Source organism: Apodemus sylvaticus, chromosome 16, assembly GCF_947179515.1.
Source record: "Apodemus sylvaticus chromosome 16, mApoSyl1.1, whole genome shotgun sequence".
Classification (NCBI taxonomy): domain Eukaryota; kingdom Metazoa; phylum Chordata; class Mammalia; order Rodentia; family Muridae; genus Apodemus; species Apodemus sylvaticus.
The window spans coordinates 17,491,433-17,515,348 of NC_067487.1; the positions used below are offsets into that span (position 1 = coordinate 17,491,433).

The following is a 23,916-nucleotide window of genomic DNA, read 5'->3' on the forward strand; positions in this document are numbered from 1 at the left end:
ATAAGGTCTTCTTGTATACTTCTCACAAGCTGATATGCATAACAAAGATATATTGCTTATTTAAATATTCATATAAAAAGAAAGAGTTTGATTTAGCTGGTTTTCTGCTGCATTTCTATTAGTCTTAAATTACAGCCTGCTTTGGCTTAGCACCTATCATTACTTGGCTGATTATTTCAACGTTCGTTCGTGGGGACCGAGGAGACAAGAGAATAGCCCAATTACTCTTGAATATGAGCAGTGACAGAGGTCACTGTCGCCGGACATCAGATCTTCCTCTCTATGCCAGACACTTCCTGGGTGGTTACAGGAAGGAGCTGTGTGTACAACAGACTTACCTGGGAAGACAGAGCAAGCTGCAGGGGCTGAGGCAGCATCCTATAAGTCGGCAAAGATGAAGGGGGCGGGGCTCAGGTGAGAGGACTGCCGGTGTCCAGATAACAAGACCCATCCATAGGACTGGGGAATAGGGGTGTGGTCGGTGGATCCAGAAAGGAAAAGTAGGTCATGGTTTCAGCGCCCCACCCCCCAGCCCCAAAGCCTGACCCAAGGGAGAGGTTGTCTGCCCTCTCTTCACTATTGTGTGTTCGGTCCGGCTTCACTAAGGCAGTAAACACTGCTAACAACACCTCACCACAGATGCTCTGGGAGAGGCTGGCAGGGCAAAAGCCTTCTTCTGGAAGGCAAGGACCAGAATAAAACGGATGCCAAATCCGCCGGAGCTAAATTCAGTTAAGTGGACGGGGAAAGCAATCCCAGATGTCGGGGAGGCTCATCTCACAGAAACAGACAAGGAAACAGGAAGGGCGCTTGGCAAGCTGGGTCTACGGCACGGGGCACTGCCCATACTCCTTGGCACAATGACACGACTGAGGAGGTCTGTCACTGGAAAGAGCTTCCTGCTTCAGCGTGGGCTGCTGGAGTTCATAGATCAGCAACTTTCAGGTTCTATCATTACGAACTTAAACAAGAATTTGAATAAAACTCAATACCTACTCACTATCCCCCCCCCAATATGAAATTTAGATAAAAATATAGTTTATATATTTCTGGAGTCTATCAGATGAAACAATTCTATCAAAAGAAGACACCCTGACATACTGTCATCTCATTCTGACCATTTGAATATATGTGAGTGATTTACACACTTCCTGCGTGGAACCTACGTGGTGAACACCTCATCCTATGACTCGTGTACATACTTCTCTTGCTTTTGCTGCCTTCAGCCTTTAAAGACTGAGAACACACTGGGCTTGTGAGATGGCTCAGCCAGTAAACCCTGACTGGATTTGACCCCCAGTACAGATAGTGTGCAAAAAAGAGAACTGATTCTTGCAAGGTGTCTTCTGACATACACATGGAACACACACACACACACACACACACACACACATTCTTTTCTAGCACGGAGTATCCTAATAAGCAGGCAAAAACTTTTTTTTCTATAATCCCAGAGTTAAAAACGAATGAAGACATTTGAGCCCCAGGTTGCCAGACTAAATTCCTGGACATCTAGAGGTCTCAATCGCGTGGTACTTGGAGCAAAAACTTAAAACAGAAACAAACCAACTTGGTTCACAACCAAGTATGTTGAATGAACTGCATTATAGCCCACAGGCGTTGGGTCTCCAGAGAACAGAGCTCTGGCTCTAGGGAGCTCCACAGCTGAGGTTTCACATCCATCTCAAGGACCGTATTTCCAGGATATGACAACAAAAGTTGGGAAAGCACAAAGAAGTCACGAGCTCCCAGCCCGGGCTGTCTCCTGAACGGAACCGCACTGCCTGGGTGGAAGGAACGTCCAAGAACAACACAAAACCCAGCCGAGAAGATGATGCACACGTGATTTTGGACAATGATCTGTCACTTGTCACTAGGAGGCTCTCCTTTCTTCTTACCTGCAGGATGGCTCTGCAGCCCACCCAACCCAACACGCTCAGCACACACACCTACTTGAGACCATCAAAGTCCCCGCTCTATAGTCCAGAGTCAGGTCCAAAGCTGTCTTTTGAACAAGAATATTTCGAAATTAAGACTTTCATCCATACATCTATGTGTCTGATCAAACTCACCCCAGCTGTCCCGTCTTCTCCACGCACACGTGTCACTCCCAATTTAATGTGCTCTTTCCCTTTTTCTTTTTTAGAGCCACCGTGTCCACGTAGTACAAGCTGCATGTGCATGTGTATGGTACCATTTACTGGGGCACGGGTGGTGCTGAGGGGTCATAGCACTGAAGACAACTGCCTCCTTCCCCACCCGCCATTGTTCAGTTGCCAATAGCTTCTCAGCTGGGAGTGAGGTCCATGCTCCATGTTGGGATCTGGGCTGTAAAACTATGCCTCCCAGAATCACTACAATCAATCAATCAATCAATCAATCAATCAATAAGCAAGCAAGCTGTGTGTGTGTGTGTGTGTGTACAAGCATATGTGTCTGTCATTGGATGTCAAACCCATAGCCCTGAACATGCTAATAAGCAAGCACTCCTCACCGCCAATGACTATTCTATATCCCCAGCGTCACTATTATTTTTTAATGTGCTCAAGAAAAGGCAGACAATAATAAAATAGCTTTAAAACACATAGCACAAGGGACTTTGGCTTCCTAACCAAGCTCAAAGTTTTGATTTGGATGTTAAAAGCTTTAGACGGAGGCAGCAGTGAGGCCTGCACCACGTCGTGTGTGAGACTGCCATTAAGCATGGTTAGAATGGTCTGTTCCATGTAGCATACATAATCACATACTACAACACACACCACAGACACAAAACAGAAGACAGGTCGCACTCCAGTCTGAAAAGAAAAACTCAACATGCATCCGTTCAGTTTTCTCAACACTTGGACACTGTAATTATGGCACACCCTTTAGCCACCCATTAGAAAAAGTTCAAAGCAGGTTTGTAGCTGCTGGCAACAATGAAATGCAACCAGGCTGGGCTAGAGACCTTCCAGTACAGGGGTGGGGGGGCGGGGCTGTCAGGGCTAGGCTCTGCCTCCCAGCTGGAATGCAAAACTAACAAACAAAAATACCCCACCCTTTTATTTTGGTGAATGTCACTGTAAGCTATCAAAGAAGAAGAGGAGGAGGAGAAGGAGGAGGAGGAGAAGGAAAAGAGGAGGAGGAGGAGGAGAAGGAGGAGGAGGAGGAGGAGGAAGAGGAGGAGGAGGAGGAGGAGGAGGAGGAGGAGGAGGAGGAGGAGGAGAAGAAGAAGAAGACCTTATTTTAAAATCATACACAGATCAATAATCTAAAAGACCAAGAGAAACAAGGGGCCATCTCATGGTATCATGCTGAATTACCAAACAGCTGGGATTCAAGTCCTTCCAACCCCTAGACTGAGCGATTGCAAGTGGTTTAACCAAATCCATGGGTACTTTCATTGGAAGCAACAGCTTCACTCCAAGGATCTCCAAGACATGAAGGGTTACCGAGAGCCAAAATGCAGTTGACAGTCTGGTCTTGAGTAAGAGATAGGAAAGCCGCCCCTGATAAATGAAAACATTTTCCTTGCCACACAGGGGTGGAGAGCATTTAAAACGGCTGAGAAAGGAACAGGAAATACATATGATGGACCAAACAAACTCCTGAGGAGATAGCTCGCCAGACAAGATTTTTGTTTTACTATCACCAAGACCTGGGTTCAACTCCCCCAAACCAAGGAAAAACAGACAGACGTGGTGGGATGTCCTTGTAATCCGGAACTGGAGAGGCCAAGCCAGACAGATCCACGGGGTCATTGCCCCCGCCTGGCCAGGCTGCTTGGCAGTTACTGACCAACAAGGGTGGCTGCCTCAAGTGACATGTGTGACTCCTGACATACAACACTTGAGGTTGTCTTCTGGCCTCCATACAGTATGTGTATACACACACACACACACACACACACACACACACACACACACACTTTAAAACTATATATAAGCCAGGGAATTTCAGCTGAGCTAGATGAGATCACTAGAACCTTACCTCTTAATCTCAGTGTTTGGATTTTAGAGTCATGGCATCCTAAAGATACAATTTACAATTTTACTTTGATAGCACAGATGTTGTTCATAAACTCCTTTTCCTCCGGCTTCATAAACTCCTTTTCCTTCAGCTTCATAAGTCAAGCTATTTCCTGGCAAGCCTTCCCCTCCCCCTCCCCCTCCCCCTCCCCCCACAATCCAATCCCCAGCAGTTCTTCTCAGGCTACCTAGAAGCGGGCACGGGGGAGTGTGGGGGCGATGACACACCAGCTGCCGCTCCCCACTTCCCGTCCCAGCAATAAAAGGAGTTGGTCCATGACATCGCATTCTCTCGTGCTGCAGACTCTACCAAGACAGCTGCCTGGCTGGACAGCTGGCCTAGCGCGTAGAGCCTGGAACGCAGCCTCCTGGCGGCCAACCGCATGGGTGTTCCTGAGCTTGAGAGATGCTAACTCAGCCTAAGGGTCAACGACCTGCACGGTCCCTTCTGACTTCTGACCACCTAATAGGAATAAAGCCACTGAGTCCTAGTTGTCCAGTTCCCAGGGACTTGCAGGGCCATCTCTGCTACAGGACAGAGTCCGGGCTGCTCCACTGTTCGGGTCCAGCATTCGACAGGCCTGGCAAGATCTCTCCGGGAAACAGGAGTGTGCACAGACACTTACCTCGCTGGGGAGCAGGAATAAGGAGCCCAAAGCTACCCATGATCATGAGATGTACAGAAGACATAAAGCATTTGTAAGTGAGAGGAAGACAAGAGACTGTGTCAGGCAGAGCAACAAAGTAACAGCTGGGGTGGAAGAGAGCAAAACAAATAAATAAGAAAAACAACCTTAAGTGGAAAGTCACTACACTAATTAGCTCATTCGACCATTTTGCAGAATTAGGCCCACAGCATTAACTACAACAGGTCAAACAAGAAGGTCAAACAAAATCAGGTTAGAGCTGGCTTCAGTGCGAGGTGGAATTATTAGTAATTAGTGTGATGGGAAGAAGTCTTTGTCAGGGGGTAGAGACAACGCAAAAGGCTTCTACTGATGGCTTATTAACATAGCCTGTTAAAGTAAATCTAATTTCACTTGTTGGAAATAGACAGAAGAGATGGAGGAAGGCAGTGGCGTGTAGAGGTTTCGCTGATTATACTACTAACCAGTAAATATTTTAGGAGACCCAGAATAAAGAGAAAGCGCACAGAAAATCACTGTAATCCTTACACAGAGCAATAGCCTTGATGTAAATTAAACAACCATCCCTTAAAGTACAGTTAGGTAACTTGATACTCTGTAGGCTCCTTGAAGGCAATGAAATTAGACATTCTCTAGACAAAGGTGATAAAATATTTCAATCTCCCCGAGTGAAAAATCTAATTTAGAATGTACTTCTCAATTCCACAATTCCCTGGAGGGCGCCTTGGGACTGTCAGTACACCTGACTGTTCTAGAAAAGACATAGCCCAGGAAGGCTTGCGCTCTCACAGGGGATGGTCTTAGCGACAACGTCTACACTCTGAAGAAACGGCGATGCTTTCTGAAAACTCACAAAACTGTCCAGAGGTGGCTGTCCAAGAAGAAAATTGGGGTAGTTTGAAAGAGAAATGCTCCCCCAGAGGCTCTGGTCTTTTGAACACTTGTTCCCAGTTGGTGATGCAGTTTAGGGGGCCCATGGAAACTTTAGGAGGACCCCAGGAGGAACCACGTCGCTGGGAGCGAACTTTAAGAGTTCATAGCTTCCCGACGTGTATTTTGCTCTGTGTGCTCTGTGCTTGTGGTTGAAGGTGTGAGCATCTGGGCGGCGTGCTGCTTCGCCAGCCTCTGCCAGTTCTTGAGCCAAGCCTGAACCCGTCCTTTGAGTCATCTTCACTTTTCTCACAGCGGGAACCCTGCAATTCCTACACAAATCACCAAGCTAATTATACGTGTTATATTCGGAGTGCCGGACTGGAGAACACGAACCACACACTCAGTGGCCAAGGGGGATGTGCAGGTCAGGACTCTGGGTCGCTTTTTTGTTTGTTTGGTTTTTTGGGTTTTTTTTTTTTTTTTTTGGATTTGGTTTTTTTCGAGACAGGGTTTCTCTGTGTAACCCTGGCTGTCCTGGAACTCACTCTGTAGACCAGGCTGGCCTTGAACTCAGAAATCCACCTGCCTCTGCCTCCCAGAGTGCTGGGATTACAGGTGTGTGCCACCACCGCCCGGCTCTGGGTCGCTTTTGAATTTGGGTTCACATTATTCCACTCTAGTCCTTGCTAGGCCAACACTCTATAAATACCACCAAGGGTGACCTGACCACCAGATTCCACTCTCCACCACTGGGAACCATCTAACCAGCCATCTAACCACCGGGCCAGCAGGGGATTCATGTGGCACAGGCCGTGAGCGTAATCCATAGCAACAGCACCAGAAAAAAAAAAAAACAAAAAAAACAAAAAAAACCCCTGTCCTATTGGGAGCTACCAGGTGCAGCTAGAAACAAAATATCAAGGACAGTGTGCTGAGTGCAACAAGCCAGGCTGAAGGCAGCCGCTGTGTGATGTCTCTCACATAAAGCATTTGCCAAAATCACAGGCAAAAGAACTAAAGCTACTTACCGGATAGTGGACATGGAAAGGAGGGATGTGTGTGTGTGTGTGTGTGTGTGTGTGTGTGTGTGTCCTGTCTGTCCTCTAATGTGGAAATACTGTTGAGACAAAGCAGTTATGAAGATCGGCTTCAGAGTGTGAATCTACGTAACACTAAAGTGTACAAAGGCCAGTGCGTAAGCTGCAGAGGCTAAAATCACATATTTCGCTTTGATTTGTGTGCACATGCGTGCCTCTATGTGTACACACCATGGACCTGGGGTGCTCAGAGGCCAGACGAGGGCACTGGATTCCCTGGAGCTGGAGTTACAGTGGTAAGCCACCTTCCATGGGTACTGGCACGCAAACTCTGCTCTTCCTAAGAACATCACATACTCTTTACCACTGAGCCTTCTCTCCAGCAGCCCGTGCTCCATGTTTTCATCTTGATTTTATTTTTACGTTTAAAAATAAATAAATAAATAAATAAATAAATAAATAAATAAATAAATAAAACCAAACCAGACTTGGAATCAAAAACAAAACTAAAAAGAATGCTAATAAACTTTATTTTATAGTGCTTTCTGGAACATATTTATGCTAAAGGCATGCTAATGCTGCTGAAATGCTGTTTTCCCTTTTCCTATGCTCTAGAGAAGAACTGACAGGGTCTGAAAGGATCTCAGGGCTCATCTGGGGAAGGTGGGAGGGAAGCTAGACTATAATGAAGAGACAAAACACTCTGACTGGTCCTGTCAGGTAAAGTGAATTTGCCGAGATATCTGGACCTCCACTCCCGCAGCTTAGCTGACTGATCACAATACACTACAGAGGCTGGTGGGGAAGTGACCGAACTGGGTAGTGGCAGCACCCATGCTGCAGATGGCCGTTAGGTATGTGGTCTCTCTGTCCCCTCCCCAGGTAACCAAATCCACCTGGTAAACAACAACAGTCCACCTGGGACTCCCAGGTGAGACAGAAAGAGACTTCCAGTCTCAAGAACTGTGTGTGTGAGGTTTAAAACCGATGTTTTTAAAAAGCAACTGTCTGCGGTATTTGTCTTCCTCTCCTGACCACACTGAAGACGCATGGAAGTTTAAGGGTTTCTAGAGTAAATGGCATGAAAAGCAATCACTAAGTACTGATCTTCTGAGTTTTTCTTATACATCCTACCAGGCACGCCCCATCTTTCAACCCGCAACATAATAACGTCATATGTCAAGTTCTCAATCAAGAACCATGCAACAAAGTTAGAAAAATGTTGGGAAACACTCCCAGAACACTATATGTTAACATCTCAGTGCTGTATTGGGCTGCATGCCTAGCTCTCCTTGAGGTAGAAAAGGTACCCAAGAAAGAAAGAAACCTGTGTCCTTCGACTCCACACGAATTGGGACACTTGCTGTTCTCCCTTTGCAAGGATGGTGTCCTAACAACATGCATACCTGGGCTCTGGTTTATCACTTAGAAAAATTAACGAGAAGGAGTCAAGTGTGTGTGTGTGTGTTTGTCTATGTGAATGCCTGCGCAGGGGAACCGCAAGTGCCCTTGCAAGTGCCCTTGGGTAAAGGAGAGTGGAGTGTAGACTTCAGGAAGCAACAGGGACTTGTTCTTACCTGCCCATAATCTGTCTGGAAGACCACGACGCCTTCTGCGCAGGAATTTACAGTACTTGGAAAATGCTGGCCATTTTCTCTTAGCCAGACCCGTGCTCCCTGGACAAAAAAGAAAATTTAATGATGAGTTCAAAGGGAATTCTGTCATAAAACACTGCTATCAAAATCATTATGATTCCTATAGAGTGTTAAAAAGCTAGTGTAGGAGTCGGGCAGTGGTGGCACATGTCTTTTAATCCTACCACTTGGGAGGCAGAGGCAGGAGGATTTCTGAGTTCAAGGCCAGCCTGGTCTGTAGAGTGAGTTCCAGGACAGCCGGGGCTATACAGAGAAACCCTGTCTCAAAACAAACAAAAAAGCTAGTGTAGGGCCTGGAAAAGGGGCTGGACACAGAAGTCTGCCCTTCTAGAGGACACAGGTTCAATTCCCTGCACCCAGATGGCAGCCACAACCTTCTGTTCCAGGGGATCTGATGCCCTCTTCTGGTCTCTGTGAGCATCAGACACAGGGTACATAGACATCCTTCAGGTCAAACACCGACACAGATAAAAATATATACATAAATCACATGTTAGGAGTAATCTATGTGAAGAAGCAAATATCTTTCTCCAGCAAAGATGTAACTTTCTGAGGACATCATCCACAGCCTTCTTTAGCCCCTTGCATGTGACAAGTCCCACCAGGCAGACAGAGTAAAGAGGAGGGAGGGCACCCCACGTCCCTACTGGGCACACGACCAGATCAGATGATCTCAGCTGGCTCTTGGCACTCAGTAGGCAGGTACTATCCATCACCCCTATGCTACAGGAGAAAGAGAGGCTTGAGGTACCCTGTCTAACACACTAAGACAACAGGCTTCAGGAGTCACACCCTTACCCGGGCTGATACCTTGGTGTTATCTGGTGTCTGCTTAAGGGACTTTACCCTACCTCACTGCCACTGTTGGTCTAAAACGCACAAGTCAAGAGAGAAATCTTCAAAAGTGAGGCTCCATTTCCCAATAGTTAGGGAAACTTGGTCTACTGGGATGGATTTTCCTAGGAGCTCGCTAGACAGCTCAAAAGCTGCATCCCTGACACCACACTAGTAGTTTAGGTCTTAACATGGAACATTCTCTTCACAATGACTTCCCTTCCACTTTTTATTGTCCCCCCAAAACAAATGATCAGTGGCTTAAGCAGTGACCCAGAGAGATCACAAATCAGTCTTCCAATTTCTATTTCTTTTTAAAAACAGAGTTTTAATGACACATGACACATGTATGTGACCAAGAGAAGGGGTCAGCTCTCCTCGAGCTGTAGTTACAGGAACGGCTGTGGGCCTCCTGAAGCACGCGCTGGGGACAGAACTTGGGTTATCCATATAATATGTGTATGACTCTCTCATTCCTAAAAAGGAAAATCTACAAGATGTAGGTTTGCCTGACATCTTCTCTCCATACAGATAAGATTATTTAAGAACGGCCATACAGGTCTGAAAGCCTTCGCTGGGACCTCTATAAGCTAAATCCCAGGGTCCCAGGCAGAATGGGCAGCATGTTCAGGAGTTGATCGTTGTTAAGATCAAAGTGGCCAGAGTCTGTCAGAGTGACAAAGTCCCTTCCCCACTGCCTAACACACTTCACTGTCCAATGACCTTCGAGGCTACCAGGACCCAGGGACGACCTAAGGTCCTCCCCTCTTCTGCACACGTTGGTAGCTTTAGGTTTTTTGGTCCATCCATAGTTCTGTAGCCACCACCCACAGAGGACTGGAGTTCTCCACTGAAGAGTGCAAAACAGCATCAAGCACTAATATAAAGTGTCTCACTTAAATCCTGAGGACTATTTAAAGAACACGGGTGCCAACTGGGCCGAGTTCCTTTTTCCCCTCAGGACTGTCACGTCCCTCTGACTCCCTACTTTGGGCTGAGACACTGGAAACACATGGAAAAAGTGACACCAGGGCTGTCAGACCTGATTTCTTTATTAGCAAACAGCTGCGTCCAAAAAGAACATTTACTTCAGACATCCGTGAAGACTGTTCTCTCAAATGTCTCTCTCCATACCTGAAAAATTCCAAGAAAGGGCTTCCAAGTGCCTGAATGACTTCATTCATTTTTTAAATTTATGCACTAGAGACTGCAGTGGGTGAAAATTTTGAAATACCCCAAAATATGCATGTGCATACCAGCACATGTATATATATATATATATATATATATATATATATATACACACACTAAAGTTAAAATATGGTAATTAATTTGCACATTTACCACAAAACCACAATGTCTGCCATGACTCTCACCTGCCTGCTTTTCAACAAAAAAGAAGCTCACAGCTCCATGTCCTAATTTATTAAGTTGTCTATTTAATAAGAATGAAGTATTTTATTATACATGACTAAGTTAATACAAGTCTGGCCTAGGGAACTGGGAAGATAGTTCCGTTGGTAAAGTGCTTGCTATGCGTGCCAGACAGGCCGAGTTAAGAACCCCAGAAAGCACACAAAAAGCCAGGCACAGTGGCACACAACTTTAATGCCAGGATGGGGGGGGGGGTGGCAGTAGGAAGAGGGGGCGTGCTGGCCGGCTAGTCTAAAGTAATTGGTGAGCTAACAGTTGAGTTTTAGAGTCAGTGAAAGACCTTTGCTAAGAAGGGGAAAAAAGGGTAGGGTTGACCGAGGAGGACACCAAACACTGACCTCTGGCCTCTATACACATGCATATACCCATTAATGTATGTACACACACACACACACACACACACACACCAGGGTTAATAGAAACCTCTGGACTTTAAGAGGCCACAAGGAGCATTTATTTCACTGTGTGCACTTTCTTAGCCTTGGAGTCTTGTCTTTGGTCTCTTTACCTTCTGTCACAAAGCTCTCCACAGCTCTTTGTTGACATGCTACCTGATCAAACACACAGCTTAGCTCTGGGTCCAAAGGTCTTTTCAACAGGTGTGAAGTGCTGCTGATAAGGAAAGAACCTTTAGGGGATTTCAAACTCAGGGCTGGCCAGTCCCCTTCGATCTGCAATAAGTACTGCACTAAGCACAAGGCAGAAAGAGAATGCATTGGAAACACTCTTGGCTCTTGGAAAATGCAGAAGCTCGGGAGTTTCACAGAATTCACACTGCAAACTAAAACGTTGCACTGGCCGTTCTGGCGCAGATTGCTCTCGTGGTTTCCCTGGAGTCCCTCGCCCCACCCCCATCTTCCTGCTTCCATTGGTCCGAGCAGGATGCCCAGGTCTGGAGGAGGCCACCCACAGGCACTTAGATTTAATAAGTTCACAAGCGGACATTTACCAGACCATCCAACTCTGAGTAAAGAAGAAAACTTTGCCCACCATATGTAAACTATTATAGTCTGTCATTGTTAAATAAGGCTGATAATTCAATACACAATAAAGGCAACCTAGCATATGGAGAAAGCTCACAATTTGAGTAAAAACTGCCTTTTATAAGCAAGCAGAACATGCTGAATCCTAACATACACATTTTACCAAAATGCAGACATGTTCTCATCTTAAAATCTGAGACGGATATCCAAACATTAAACTTAACAACTGAAAAACTTGAAAACCCTAATATTCAGTAACGTTTTTGAAACACAAAGCCTGCGTCGCCTCTCCTTTGATCTTCTGAACAATCCTGTAGACCGGCAAGTAACACTATCTCTTTCTTCAAAAGTGCGGTTCATAGAAATTCCATTTTCAGTGGCCAGTGATTTCCAGGAGAGAATAAAAAACCACTCTACTACCAACTGCAGGTGGAAATGCAGACAGCAGCATAAGGGAAGCACATTTGCTTCGTAAGACAGCCAGGCGGGCGGCCTCTCACAAGACATAAGCCAGAGCGTACTGCACTTATAGTCCAGCCATGCGATCCCTAGACATCGACAAAGAAAGCAAAACTCCGGAGACTTTAATTAGAACCCCCTGAGAAGGTTAAAAAAATAAATAAGCAAATCTGAGATGGTTAATATTGGTTGGTAATTTGACGGGACCTAGAGTCGCCTAGGAGATGGGCCTCTGGGCACCCCTGTGAGTGGTTATCTTGACTGGGCTCGTGAAGAAGAAAGACCAGGCTAAAGGAAGACGGTATCATGCTTGAGTCCTGGACTGTGTGAACAACAAGTATTCAACAAGTGTAAGAAGTGTCTTTATCCTTAGCTGAGTGCAAACACAATACAATCAGTTGCCTCAAGCTCCTCCCACCATGCCCCTCCCACCATGATGGACCTTTGAACTGTGAGCCAAAGTAAACCCTTCCTCCCCCCAAGTTGTTCTTGTTGAGTATTTTATCACAGCAGCAGGAAATCGGTAACAGCGAAACAGTGACCGAGAGGAAGCCTTATGCATAACTCTGTGCAGCAGTACTGTTTGTAATAGCCACACAACTGAGATGTCTATCACTTGGTATAGGGTCAGACAAAATGTGGAAACATTTATATGTGACCTCCTCAGTAGCAAGAAAAACAAAATCCCTGAGAAGTTCAATGATTCCTCCAACAAGAATGAACCTCAGAGACACCGTGGGGACTGACTGAGGCCAAACAAAAAGGATGACACGTTGGAGGCGTCCAATTCACAAAGTGTCTGGGAAGGGTAAATCCACAGATAGAGGAGGTAAATGACCTGCGCCCTGCACAGCTGCACAGACGGAGCAGAGAGCACTGAACTGTGCAGCTCCCGTCAGCATTTCCAATGATTCAAGCTGTTAAAAAAATTTATCAATGTACTGGCTTGAATACTTCTTACTGGAACATAAATATTCCTAACCACCCTGGAGTAGGAAAGAAAAAAACAAAACTCAAATTCATTTCTACAAGTTAGCAGTGGAGCAGTCAAGAAACATACCTAAAAGAAAATCATAATGATAGAGTATAAAGACCGTATGCAACACACTGAGACTCTGAAGCCCTCGTGTTGAATTCATTTTGTCCCCACAGAGCCCTGAGTAGGGGAGCCTAAACCACTGCAGGCATGTTCAAATCCAAAGGCCCGCCTAAGGCTGAGTGCCGTGTGTGCTCAGTCACTACCCCACTGGCCAAAGGCTCCTATCCCTGGCCCGCCACCTCGGTGGCTGCAGTTATACCTCCCCAGGCAAAACATTTTATCAGGACCTAGCTGTCCACTCTCCCTCATTCTCCCTTGTCTGAGGCTCCTTCCCACCTTTGGGGCAAGATGAATATTACAGACCTTGACACAGACAGGGAAAGTGTGGTCCATTGACCCCCACACTACTATCAAGACTTCGACCTATTGTTGCCCTTTCTTCCTAGAAAGGAATAAGTTCTAATTACGTACCCACAAAACACAGGGCACACACAGTCTGAGGGTGCTGTCCCTACACCTGCTCCCATGGGCTACGTAAAGTGCCCCACATGAGGATTCTCTAGTAACTCCCAAGAGACAACTGTAACTGGTTTCTGATATGTGGTGTGCTTTTGCTTTGTTGTTGTTTGTTTTAAGAACTCAGAAGAGGGCTGATGGATCAGCACCATGTAGAATAGCATGGAGGTGATTTGAGTGACATGACCCATATGAGCATTGGGTACTCAGTGGTCCCCAGGTGGTGGGGAGGCTTAGGAGGTGTGGCCTTGTAGCACTGAGGTGGGACTTCGGAGATTTCAGCAACATTTGCCATTCGCGGGTCTCTGCTTTCTCTCTGTGGACGGAATGGGAGCACTCATCTGTGGCTACAGTGCTATGCTTACCCAATAGATCCTTACTTCCAAGTTGCTTGGGACATGCTTTGTTGTTCTTCAAAGGAGAGAAGTGAGCAGGTAGATTCACTGGCTGGTTTTGTGTGTCAACCTGACACAGGCTGCAGTTATCACAGAGAAAGGAACTTCACTTGAGGAAACGCCTCCATTAGATCCAGCTGTGGGGCATTTTCTCAATTAGTGATCAAGGGTGGGAGGGCCCCTTGTGGGTGGTACCATCTTTGTGCTGGTAGTCCTGGGTTCTATGAGAGAGCAAGCTGAGCAAGCCAGGGGAAGCAAGCCAGTAAGGAACATCCCTCCATGGCCTCTGCATCAGCTCCTGCTTCCTGACCTGCTTGAGTTCCAGTCCTGACTTCCTTTGGTGATGAACAGCAGTGTAGAAATGTAAGCTGAATAAACCGTTTCCTCCCAACTTGCTTCTTGGTCATGATGTTTGTGCAGGAATGGAAACCCTGACTAAGGCAGTAGAACACCTTTAACTCCAGTGCAGGAGGTATAACGGAAGGAGGAGACCATCTTTGGCCACACAGAGTTCAAGGCCTACCTCAGATCCATTAGAGCCGCCTCCCCATTCAACCCCCACAAATACTCAGGACTCAAGTGATTTCAGGACAAATGAATATTACTAGGGACAGCCAACTCAGTTCAGCAACCAGAGTTTTCCTCTTCCTGCTTGTAACAGGGTGACTCACAGGGTGTAGAAGCCTATGGTACAGCCCTATCCCGCACATCTATTGGAAGAGATTCCTTTACATAGAGCAGGTGCTTTTTTTTTTTTTTTCCACTCAAACCCACATCAAGGGACATATGACCTTCACAGCACCAACTTTCTACTACAGCTCCCTCACCTTTGGCACTACTTACACCTTGAACTAGATAATTCTTTGTTGATAAAGAGTTGTCCTCGTTGAGAAATAATTCTACAGTGAAAACTTTCCAGACGCGGTGAAATTTTTAAGATTAAAAGCTCCCCCCCCCCCTTGACCTAATTCACAGACAATGGACTCCGTTGTCTCGGGTCTACCGAGTTGGACAATCTCACGAGGTTAGGAACCAGGTGAGGCACCCCTGGAGCAGGTCCAGCTTCCGGGAGCATTAAAGCAAGGGGCACACAGGCAGGACACTGCAGCAGCATAACTCAAACGGTGACGACCACCACAGAGAGGCCACGGGGACCGGCAGTTTGGAGGGTATCATGGCAATACTCTCATTTTCCTCCTGCTCTGCTCACTGGGAGCCTGGCTGGTTTGGTGGCTTTGGTTTGGGTTTGATTTTTAATGGAAGCCCATTTTGTAATATTTGCACAAGGAGGACTGGAACTGCGGAGACAACACATGCGCTGCAGACTTTAACCTCAGGCGCTAACTCAATCCTCAAATGTTTGCAAAAGCCCAATGTAAAAACTCAGAAAGCTCGGGCTTGGTTCAAGCAGCAATGAAGAACGGAGCAAAGCGGAGGACATAAATATTCATCCCAAGTGAGCAGGGAAACAACTGTACCCTAGGTCAGGAGGCAGGGGACTGGCTGCAGGTGCACGAGGAAGGTCTAATGGACACCTCTCTCCCGGGAAGACTACATTCTATACCAGTGGGGGCCTAAATACAGAACAATTACTGCAAGCCCTCTCCTGGCCGGGCCACGCAGGCGTCTGACGGCAACAGTAGTCTTCACACACCCTCAACATCTGTTAGAAGGCAAGCAGAGGCGTGGCCACACAAAAGACCCCACTGACACACTTCCTCTTCTCAGGCCTACAGGTTTTGAATCTGAGGTTGGCAATCATTTGTGAACAATGAACTCAGATTCAGAAGAGGAAAGTCTCAGCTTGGTCCAAAGTTGTACATAACAGATGGATGGCTTTTTTTTTTTTTTTTTTTTTTAACCAACGAGAAATCAAAGTCAAGGATCAGGCCAAAGTATCGTCCCATACTACTTTGAAGAAAAGTGCAATAAAGAGAAGGTGGGGGTGGGAGGGGGGAGGGAGAGAGAGAGAGAGAGAGAGAGAGAGAGAGAGAGAACACTTTGGGAACCTCTGGCTGCGACTGTTGAAAATAAGTGGTTTAAGAATCCTGAATCTGTATTGTGTTGTTTTGTTTGTTTTGCTTGGGTGTGGAGAAAGGACAGCAGTCCGTGCTGGACACAGGCAACAACTGCTTTACTGAACAGGCAGAAATCTCCTGGGAGCTCAGCTGGAAGCTTCACCCCACTGGCTAGCATTCCTCTTGCTGTAGGAGCTGTAACTTGCTGTGGGGGTGGGGGGGGGTGGGGGGGTGTCATCACCAATGTGACCCAACGACAAACCTTGTGAATAAAGTTACAGCCCGCCTTCAAGGCACAGCCACTGTCACAGCAGTGGCAGGAAAGTTACAGGAGCATCCAGCTCCTGTCTGCACCTCAGCAGATGGAACCTGACACAGTTAATCAAGCCCAAACCCTGACACCGGGTAGGCCACAGGCCTGAGGGGAAAGCCTGCCACTGTTGTTCTGCTAAATGAACATGGCGACCAAAAGACTCTCGATGGCATGTGGCTGTACCAATAGGTCAGTGCGAGGTGCAGCTCTCATCCGAGATGGAACGAACACAGAGACTCACAACCGGACAGTGTGGACAGTGAGAGACTTGGACCTGCTCATCCCTAAATGGGATGTCCGTGTGACACTCTTTTCACGCCGGCAGAGGGGACAGAAAGACTGTAAGAGCCAGAGGTGGTGGATGCCTTCAAGGAAGCAGCCTTTTCCAGACACAACAGAGCCGATGTCCGTAAGAACTCACTGAGATTGTGACAGCACAGCGTGTACAAAACCCGCACTGGTTCAAGCCAGACAAAACCACTGCAGGGTGGAGAAGTGGGCACAAAGCCCCGCCCCTAATCAATGCTTGACATAGATACTGCTGGAGGAAATCAGTTGTCTACAGTGTAGTGATACTGAGCATACCAACCACACACTGCAGGGCATGCCCCACAAATCCTGTTCCGTGTGAGTGAGTGTGTGTGTGTGTGTGTGTGTGTGTGTGTGTGTGTGTAAAGAGAAAGAACATGAAATTCGGTGAGGAGGTGAGGGAGCATACAGGAGGAGTTGGGGGAGGAAGATAATATGATCAAAATATACCATATGAAATTCCCAAAGAATATACAAAAACATTTTAAAACTTCCATCGCAGACATAAACTTACTCCCTTTCCCAAAAACTATGCCGGAGGAGTTGGTAACTTCCCAGGCTGGTCCACAGCAATCCTTAATAGGAGCCAGGCTGTGGTGGCTCACACCTGTAATCCCAGCACTCTGGGAGGCAGAGGCAGGCGGCTTTTTGAGTTCGAGGCCAGCCTGGTCTACAGAGTGAGTTCTAGGACAGCCAGGGCTATACAGAAAAACCCTGTCTCCAAAAAACCAAAAAAAAAAAAAAAAAATCCTTTTTTTTTTAATTCGATATATTCTTTATTTACATTTTAAGTGAGTTTCCCTTTCCTGGATTCCCCCCTCCCCGAAAGTCCCATAAGCCTTCTTCCCTCCTCCTGTTCCCCAATCTACCCCTTCCCACGTCCCTGTCCTGGTATTCGCTGACACTGCTGCACTGAACTTTTCCAGGACCGGGAGCCACTCCTTCCTTCTTCTTGGGCATCATTTGATATGGGCATTGTGTCTTCGGTATTCCAAGCTTCTAAGCTAATATCCACTTATTAGTGAGTGCATACCATGACTGATCTTTTGAGACTGGGTTACCTCATTTAGTATGATGTTCTCCAGCTCCATCCATTTGTCTAAGAATTTCATGAATTCATTGTTTCTAATGGCTGAATAGTACTCCATTGTGTAAATATACCACATTTTCTGTATCCATTCCTCCATTGAGGGACATCTGGGTTCTTTCCAGCTTCTGGCTATTATAAATAGGGCTGCTATGAATATAGTGGAGCATGTATCCTTATTACATGCTGGGGAATCCTCTGGGTATATGCCCAGGAGTGGTATAACAGGGTCCTCTGGAAGTATCATTCCCAGTTTTCTGAGGAACCGCCAGACTGACTTCCAGAGTGGTAGTACCAGCTTGCAACCTCACCAGCAGTGGAGGAGTGTTCCTCTTTCTCCACCTCCTCGCCAGGCCTCTGGCAAGAGCCTTCCGGTCTCCGCCTCTGGATCGGGAACAGCCTCGGCCACAGTGCGCCATCTCCAAACAGTGCAGGAAGCCAGCTATACAACCAGCAGCCAGCTAGGAAGAGGCAGCCTGTATAGGTGAGTACGGCCCTGCAGAACAGAGGATCCAGTCCAGAGGCCTCTGGCAAGAAATCCTTAATAGCATCGTTACAAGCCTTGATTCTTTTCTTCCACTGTGTGCGATGAATAGAAAGAAACTCAGGCCCTCAGGCTAGGCAGAAAGCACAAGGATCACGTGACACCCCAATCTTCCCACTACTGTGCCCATGAAGATGGCAATGGGCAGTGGGTACGTAGAAGCAGGTGGGAAAGAGAACAGGAGGAGGTCTTTCATGACCAACAAACTACCCAGTGCTCAGTGCTCCCCAGGTAACCATACAAGACACACTGGCTCCTGCTATTCCCAACCAAAACCAAAACCACAAGAAAAGAAGTGAGACGTCTAGTCAGGAGTGTGTGAGGCTGCCAAGGGTTCGTCCCATGGCTGCTGGGTCTCTATGGCCAAGTCAGCCTTCTTTAGTTTAGTTCCCTTACCTTCTTCACAACTTATTAAACCACCTGTCCAGTTACTGTTGTCCCCGCCGCCCCCGCCCCCCCCCTCCGCCCCCCCCCCCGCCCCAAAATGCCCTCTGTAGACCAGGGTGGCCTCAAACTCTGATCCACCTGTCTCTATCTCCCAAGTGCTGAGGTTAAAGGCATGTCACGTGCCCAACCAGTTACTATTTTGAACTGCTAAGACAAGGGGGAAAAATCCCAGTAACAAATTGAAATCACATTTGTCCAAATTACTAAGCCCACCCTGAAACTTGCAAAAACAGGATGGCGTACGAAACAAAGATGGAGGCCAAACGGCCCTCAACTCCTCCTGTCTGCCTGTGTATAACTGAAGACTGAGAATGAACTGGTGATCATTTTTGTCACATGTAGACAAGGACCTTCAGAAGACATCTAGAAAGCAGTTCATGCATGTACCTAAGGGCAAGTACTAATCACTTCAGAACATTCTACAGAACAAGAGAACTTGTGTGATGTGTGGCTTAAGTTCCTGGGAGCATCAGTTCTGCAGACCCAACAAGGCAGTGTCTATATTCGGGTGACCCTTGGCACCTTCTTGGGTCACACCCGCAGTGGCTTGCAGCAGCAGGGCTGCTTTAATTTAGCCTCCTTCTGAAAGCCCTGAGAGAGATGGGAGAACACGCAGGCACCATCTGCCTAACCACCCCCTCTGACTTTCCCTCCAAACCACCAGAACTACAATTTCACCTGCAGCCATTTATGAGGCATTTAAAAATCACATAGTTATTTAAAAATAATCCATCAGGAAGGGGGAAGGTGGCCCAGCAGGCAGTAAGGAACACCTACGTGACTATGTGTTTACCCGTGTTCCTCTTGGTACCATCCAAGATTTTATTTAAATAAATGTACTTCACTCCTGCCTGAAAACCCATCCTCATGACCTTTCTGTATTTCTTTTCTCTGCTTTCCTGAGATTTGGAAGCTGTGTGACACTCCCGTTGAAGCAGGCAGGAGCTGGGGCCTGTGTGATGGCTCAGCAGGTGAAGGTGACTGCCAGCAAACCTGACAACCTGAGTTCAATCCCCAGGACACGCACATAGAAAAGAACTGACTCCCACAAAGTGTGTTCTGGCCTCCACAAGTGTATCGTGACATGAGGGTACTTGCACACATACCCAAATAAAACAATTAAATATTAAAATATTTTTAAGTCTTTTCTTTTGTTTTTATCAAGACAGGGTTTCTCTGTGGAGACCAGACTGGCCTTGAATTCATAGACCCGTCTTGCCTCTGCCTCCCAAGTGCTGGGATTAAAGGCCTGTGCCACCACTGTCCAGTTTATTTTTAAATCTCTATAAAGTAAAAAGCTGAGGCTATGGCTGAATAGTAATGTGCTTAGCATGTGCAAGACCCAGCACGCCCCCCCCCCCCACCCCAGCACCAAAACAACAAAAACCACTTTGCCAACCCACTCTTGTGCTCGAGAAGAGGAGATTTGCTCCCAAACAGGGTCACTCCTCCAGCTGGTGAGCACTCAGAAGCAAGGACTGAGATCGCAGACACTCCTTCACAGGAAGTTTGCAAACATACTAAGAAGTGGCAAAGATAACACATGCAGTCAGTCATGTCCGTCCCCCACGTCCGCATCCTCCATCTCAGCTGCGCAGAGGCTCATGGGGTGCACGGTCTTGTCAGATTTCCCCAGACTTCGAGGCCCCCTTTCCCTATCTCAGAACCTCCTCCTCTGGAACATTGTGTCTAGCGCTGTAATCTCCCTCCCTGGTTCCGTTTCTCAGACCTCAGATAGATGGCCTTGACAGTTTTGAGAAGCTCTGGCCCTGGAGTTGCAGAGTGATGTTTGGGAGAGTCCTGGTCACACTGTGATCTGAATGAATTCTCTAAATTGTACACATTGGAACCGTGGTCCTGTCTAGATGAACGGAGAGTAGTTGTGGGGGAGTGGCTCTGTTAAGGGGCTTGCTCCCCCCTCTCGTGCCCCCAGGATGTCCCCGGTTAGATCATGAAGTCATACCACCTTCAGAACTGTGAGCAAAATTACCATTATCCTTTATAAGTTACTAGCTTTGGGCAATTCATTTTAGCATGCAAAATAGACCAGGACTATAGGTTTTCAATCCTGGTGTCACGTCAGACTGTCTTTAAGGGATCTTCACACTTCACCAAGAGTACCTGCATGCATCAAGCTCCAGAAACCTCTTTTTTATTTTATTTTTTTTTGGGGGGGGTGTCATCAGAACAGGGGAAACAAATATCATCTACCTCCTGGGGGCCGTGGGCAAAAATGAGCGGCACTGAGAAGGCAGACAGCCAAACAATTGTTGAGTGGTTTTGGTCAATGATGCTGGGTCTGAGGCACTCCAGTGAATCTAAAGTTCATGCCAGGACAAGGAATTTGAGAAATGTATTCAGAGTACCAACATGTGTATGACACAGAGAGAGAGTGGGGGGAGGGAGGGAGAGAGGAGACAGAGACAGACAGACAGACAGACAGAGACAGGAGCAAGGAGGCAGCCTGCCAGGAACAGGTTCTGGGGTCTGAATGGGCCAAGTCCCTAGAGACAAACAGAAGGCCAGAACTGAAAGGCCCAATTTTCTGCGAAGTGTCAACTGAGGTTGAAACTCCCCCTAAACGGGCTTACATAGCAACCCTTAATCACCACCCATAACTACTCACAGTTCAGCACAGTTCAACAATAGAGGCATTCACCTTTGTCTAGCCCAGGAACAAACATTCTAAGACACCTTAGGGCCCAGCTCTGGAAGTCGCCTCAGATCGCACCCCCCCACCCCCACCCCCACCCCGTGCCTCGAATTGCATTTACAAGACACACACATACACACACACACACACACACACACACACACACACAAGTGCACACCATACCATCCTGAAGGATCAGGTTTCACACTGATCTCCATTGTTGCTCCACACTTGGAAACCCTCAAAGGTCACCAGCTGAATTAATGCATGGGGCGGCTGAGTTTGTCAAGACACCACTGACTGGGCTCAGAGGATAAGCCAAGCCAAGCGGGCGCATCTAAGGCCTGCCAATCCCAACAATTAAGCACCCATGACCACAACCACTCGTGATCACCAATGCCCAGGTGGGTACTTACTTGTATGACAAGCTCTGTGAGACCAGGATGCTGCTCCTAAAACGCAGTACAAGTCGACAGTCCCAGCAAAAGCTGAGCCCTGTCTTCCGTTCACAGGCAGGACTAGAAAAGTCAGCCATGACTCAGGCTGCAGTCAGCAGTAGCCAGCAAATTTCCCACCAGCTCTCACAGGATGGGGATTTTTCATGATTCCCTTCACAGCAGAGTCAAGCTACAGGGAAGACTTCAACTGTTGCTAGAACCCAAGAAAAACGTGGAGATTGGGAAAAACTTCAGCCTAAGGACTGGGTCCTCCCAGCCTGGTCAGTGGCTGGGCTTGGTCCAGTTGGAATGAGGCAGGGTCTTCCAAGCCGGAGACTGAAGGAGGGTTCCTTTCCCTTAGGGCATGCAAACTCATCAATTCAGGGACTATCTTAGTTAGGGTTTTTCACTGGGATGAAACATCATGACTAAAATCAACCTGGGAGGGAAAAGGGTTGGTTTGGCTTACATATCCTGAATCATAGGGCACTGAGGGAAACCAGGCAGAAAAGCAAACGGAACAGAAACTTGGGGGCAGGAGCTGGTGCAGAGGCCATGGAGGACGCTGTTTGTTCCCAAAGTCTTGCTTAGCCTTGTTTATTTGTTTGTTTGTTTGACTGTTTGTTTGTTTAATAGACCCAGAGACCACTAGCTCTGGTGGTATAACCCAGAATGGGCTGGGCCCTCTCACAACCACTAATTTAGGAAATGCCCTAAAGGCCTGCCTACAGCACAGTTTTATGTTTTTCAGTTGAGGTTCCCTCCCCTCACACAACTATGGCTTGTGTAAACTAGACACAGAACTAACTAGCCAGCCCAGAGACCCCCCAATCCTAGTCTAACTGGGAAAACATCCCAAGCAGCAGACAGCAGCTTCCTGCTGAAACACAGGCCACAGGGTAGAAAGCCAGGGAGGCAAAGGGCTGGTCCTAGAGGGAAACGCCCCAGCCCCAGGCACAGCTGAGGAGGGACAGGAGGCATACATGTTCTGCCCACAGAAGGACCCCACTGCTCCTAAGGAGTTTACTATGAAACCTTAGTAGACACCTCCACAGCTGTAATTTCCCTCTGTAATGAACACCCACTGCAATCCAAGTTCTTGCTTTGAAATTATTGAGTTGAAAGGTTAGCGTAAAATATGCCATTTAAAAAGTTCCCACAGAGGCGCATGTGGAACCAAACGGCTTACTAAACCAGGGACTTCACATGTCCAACGTCCCTACCCTGGAAACTGAGCCACCGATGCCCCCGTTGTGAGCGGCGGGCCTCTAGGAATCACTGGGTCAGAGGGGCAAAGGCTCCTGGGTGGACTGATGGTTGGCTTCAGGGAGGAGGTGAGTGGTGAGGACTCCAGAAAGTGGGGGCTGGCTCCCTTCTCCTGTTCTGTCTATTCACAGAGAAAGAAATCTGTAAAAGCTCAGGCAGTAATTCCAGAAACTAAGAAACTAAGTCTACTCTTTGCAAGAAAATGTTCTTCGTTAGTATGACGTAGGGACTCTGCAACACACACACACACACACACACACACACACACACAAAAGAAGTATCACAGCATCGCACTCTACAGTATCAGCAGTTGCCCTGAGCAAGTATCTCTCTAGAGTCATATCTGCAGAGTCCACACCTCTGCTATTCAACAGACAAGGAACCTTAATCCTTCCACACAATGCTGCTCCCTCTCCTCTCCCCCAGCAAGCTGGAGGCTCTCTCTCTCTCTCTCTCTCTCTCTCTCTCTCTCTCTCTCTCTCTCTCTCTCTCTCTCTCTCTAGCTGCACAATCTAAATGCCTTTGTTTTCCATACAAATGTCACAAAAGTTTATTGACAGGACAACAGATATCTACAAAAACACCCTCCAGCTTGGGCGTGACACCAAAAGGCATCTTCTCAGGGAACTTGTTGAAGAGGAGATGCTCTAGCATCATTCTGAACAGCAGAGCCAACAGGGTGCAAACGTTTCCTTTCCCGGAAAAAGAACCAAAATGGCTCTGGAGAGACGGCTCAGGCAGTTGGTTGGGAACACGGACTGTTCTCCAGAACACAGGCATTCAGCTCCCACTCCACACGTGGCGCTCATAACTGCCTGTAGATACAGTTCCAAGGGATCCCACGCCACCTCGGGCACGTGTGAACACGAGTTACACGTGTATGCATAAGTAGGTAAGTGCACTAGAACAGAAAAATAAGTAAACAGATCTTAAAAAGAAGAGCAAAAGGACTCTACAGGGATC

The 23,916-nt window shown here is 47.2% G+C and overlaps 1 protein-coding gene across 1 annotated transcript in view; it reads right to left on the reverse strand.

The window, feature by feature from the left end:
* Nucleotides 1-23,916, reverse strand: part of Myo10 (myosin X) — a 207,179-nt gene that overhangs the window by 150,936 nt on the left and 32,327 nt on the right. The window contains exon 2 of the mRNA XM_052159434.1: nucleotides 8,142-8,240. Within this exon, the coding sequence (XP_052015394.1) occupies nucleotides 8,142-8,240 (99 nt within the window). The remainder of the gene's footprint in view (nucleotides 1-8,141; nucleotides 8,241-23,916) is intronic.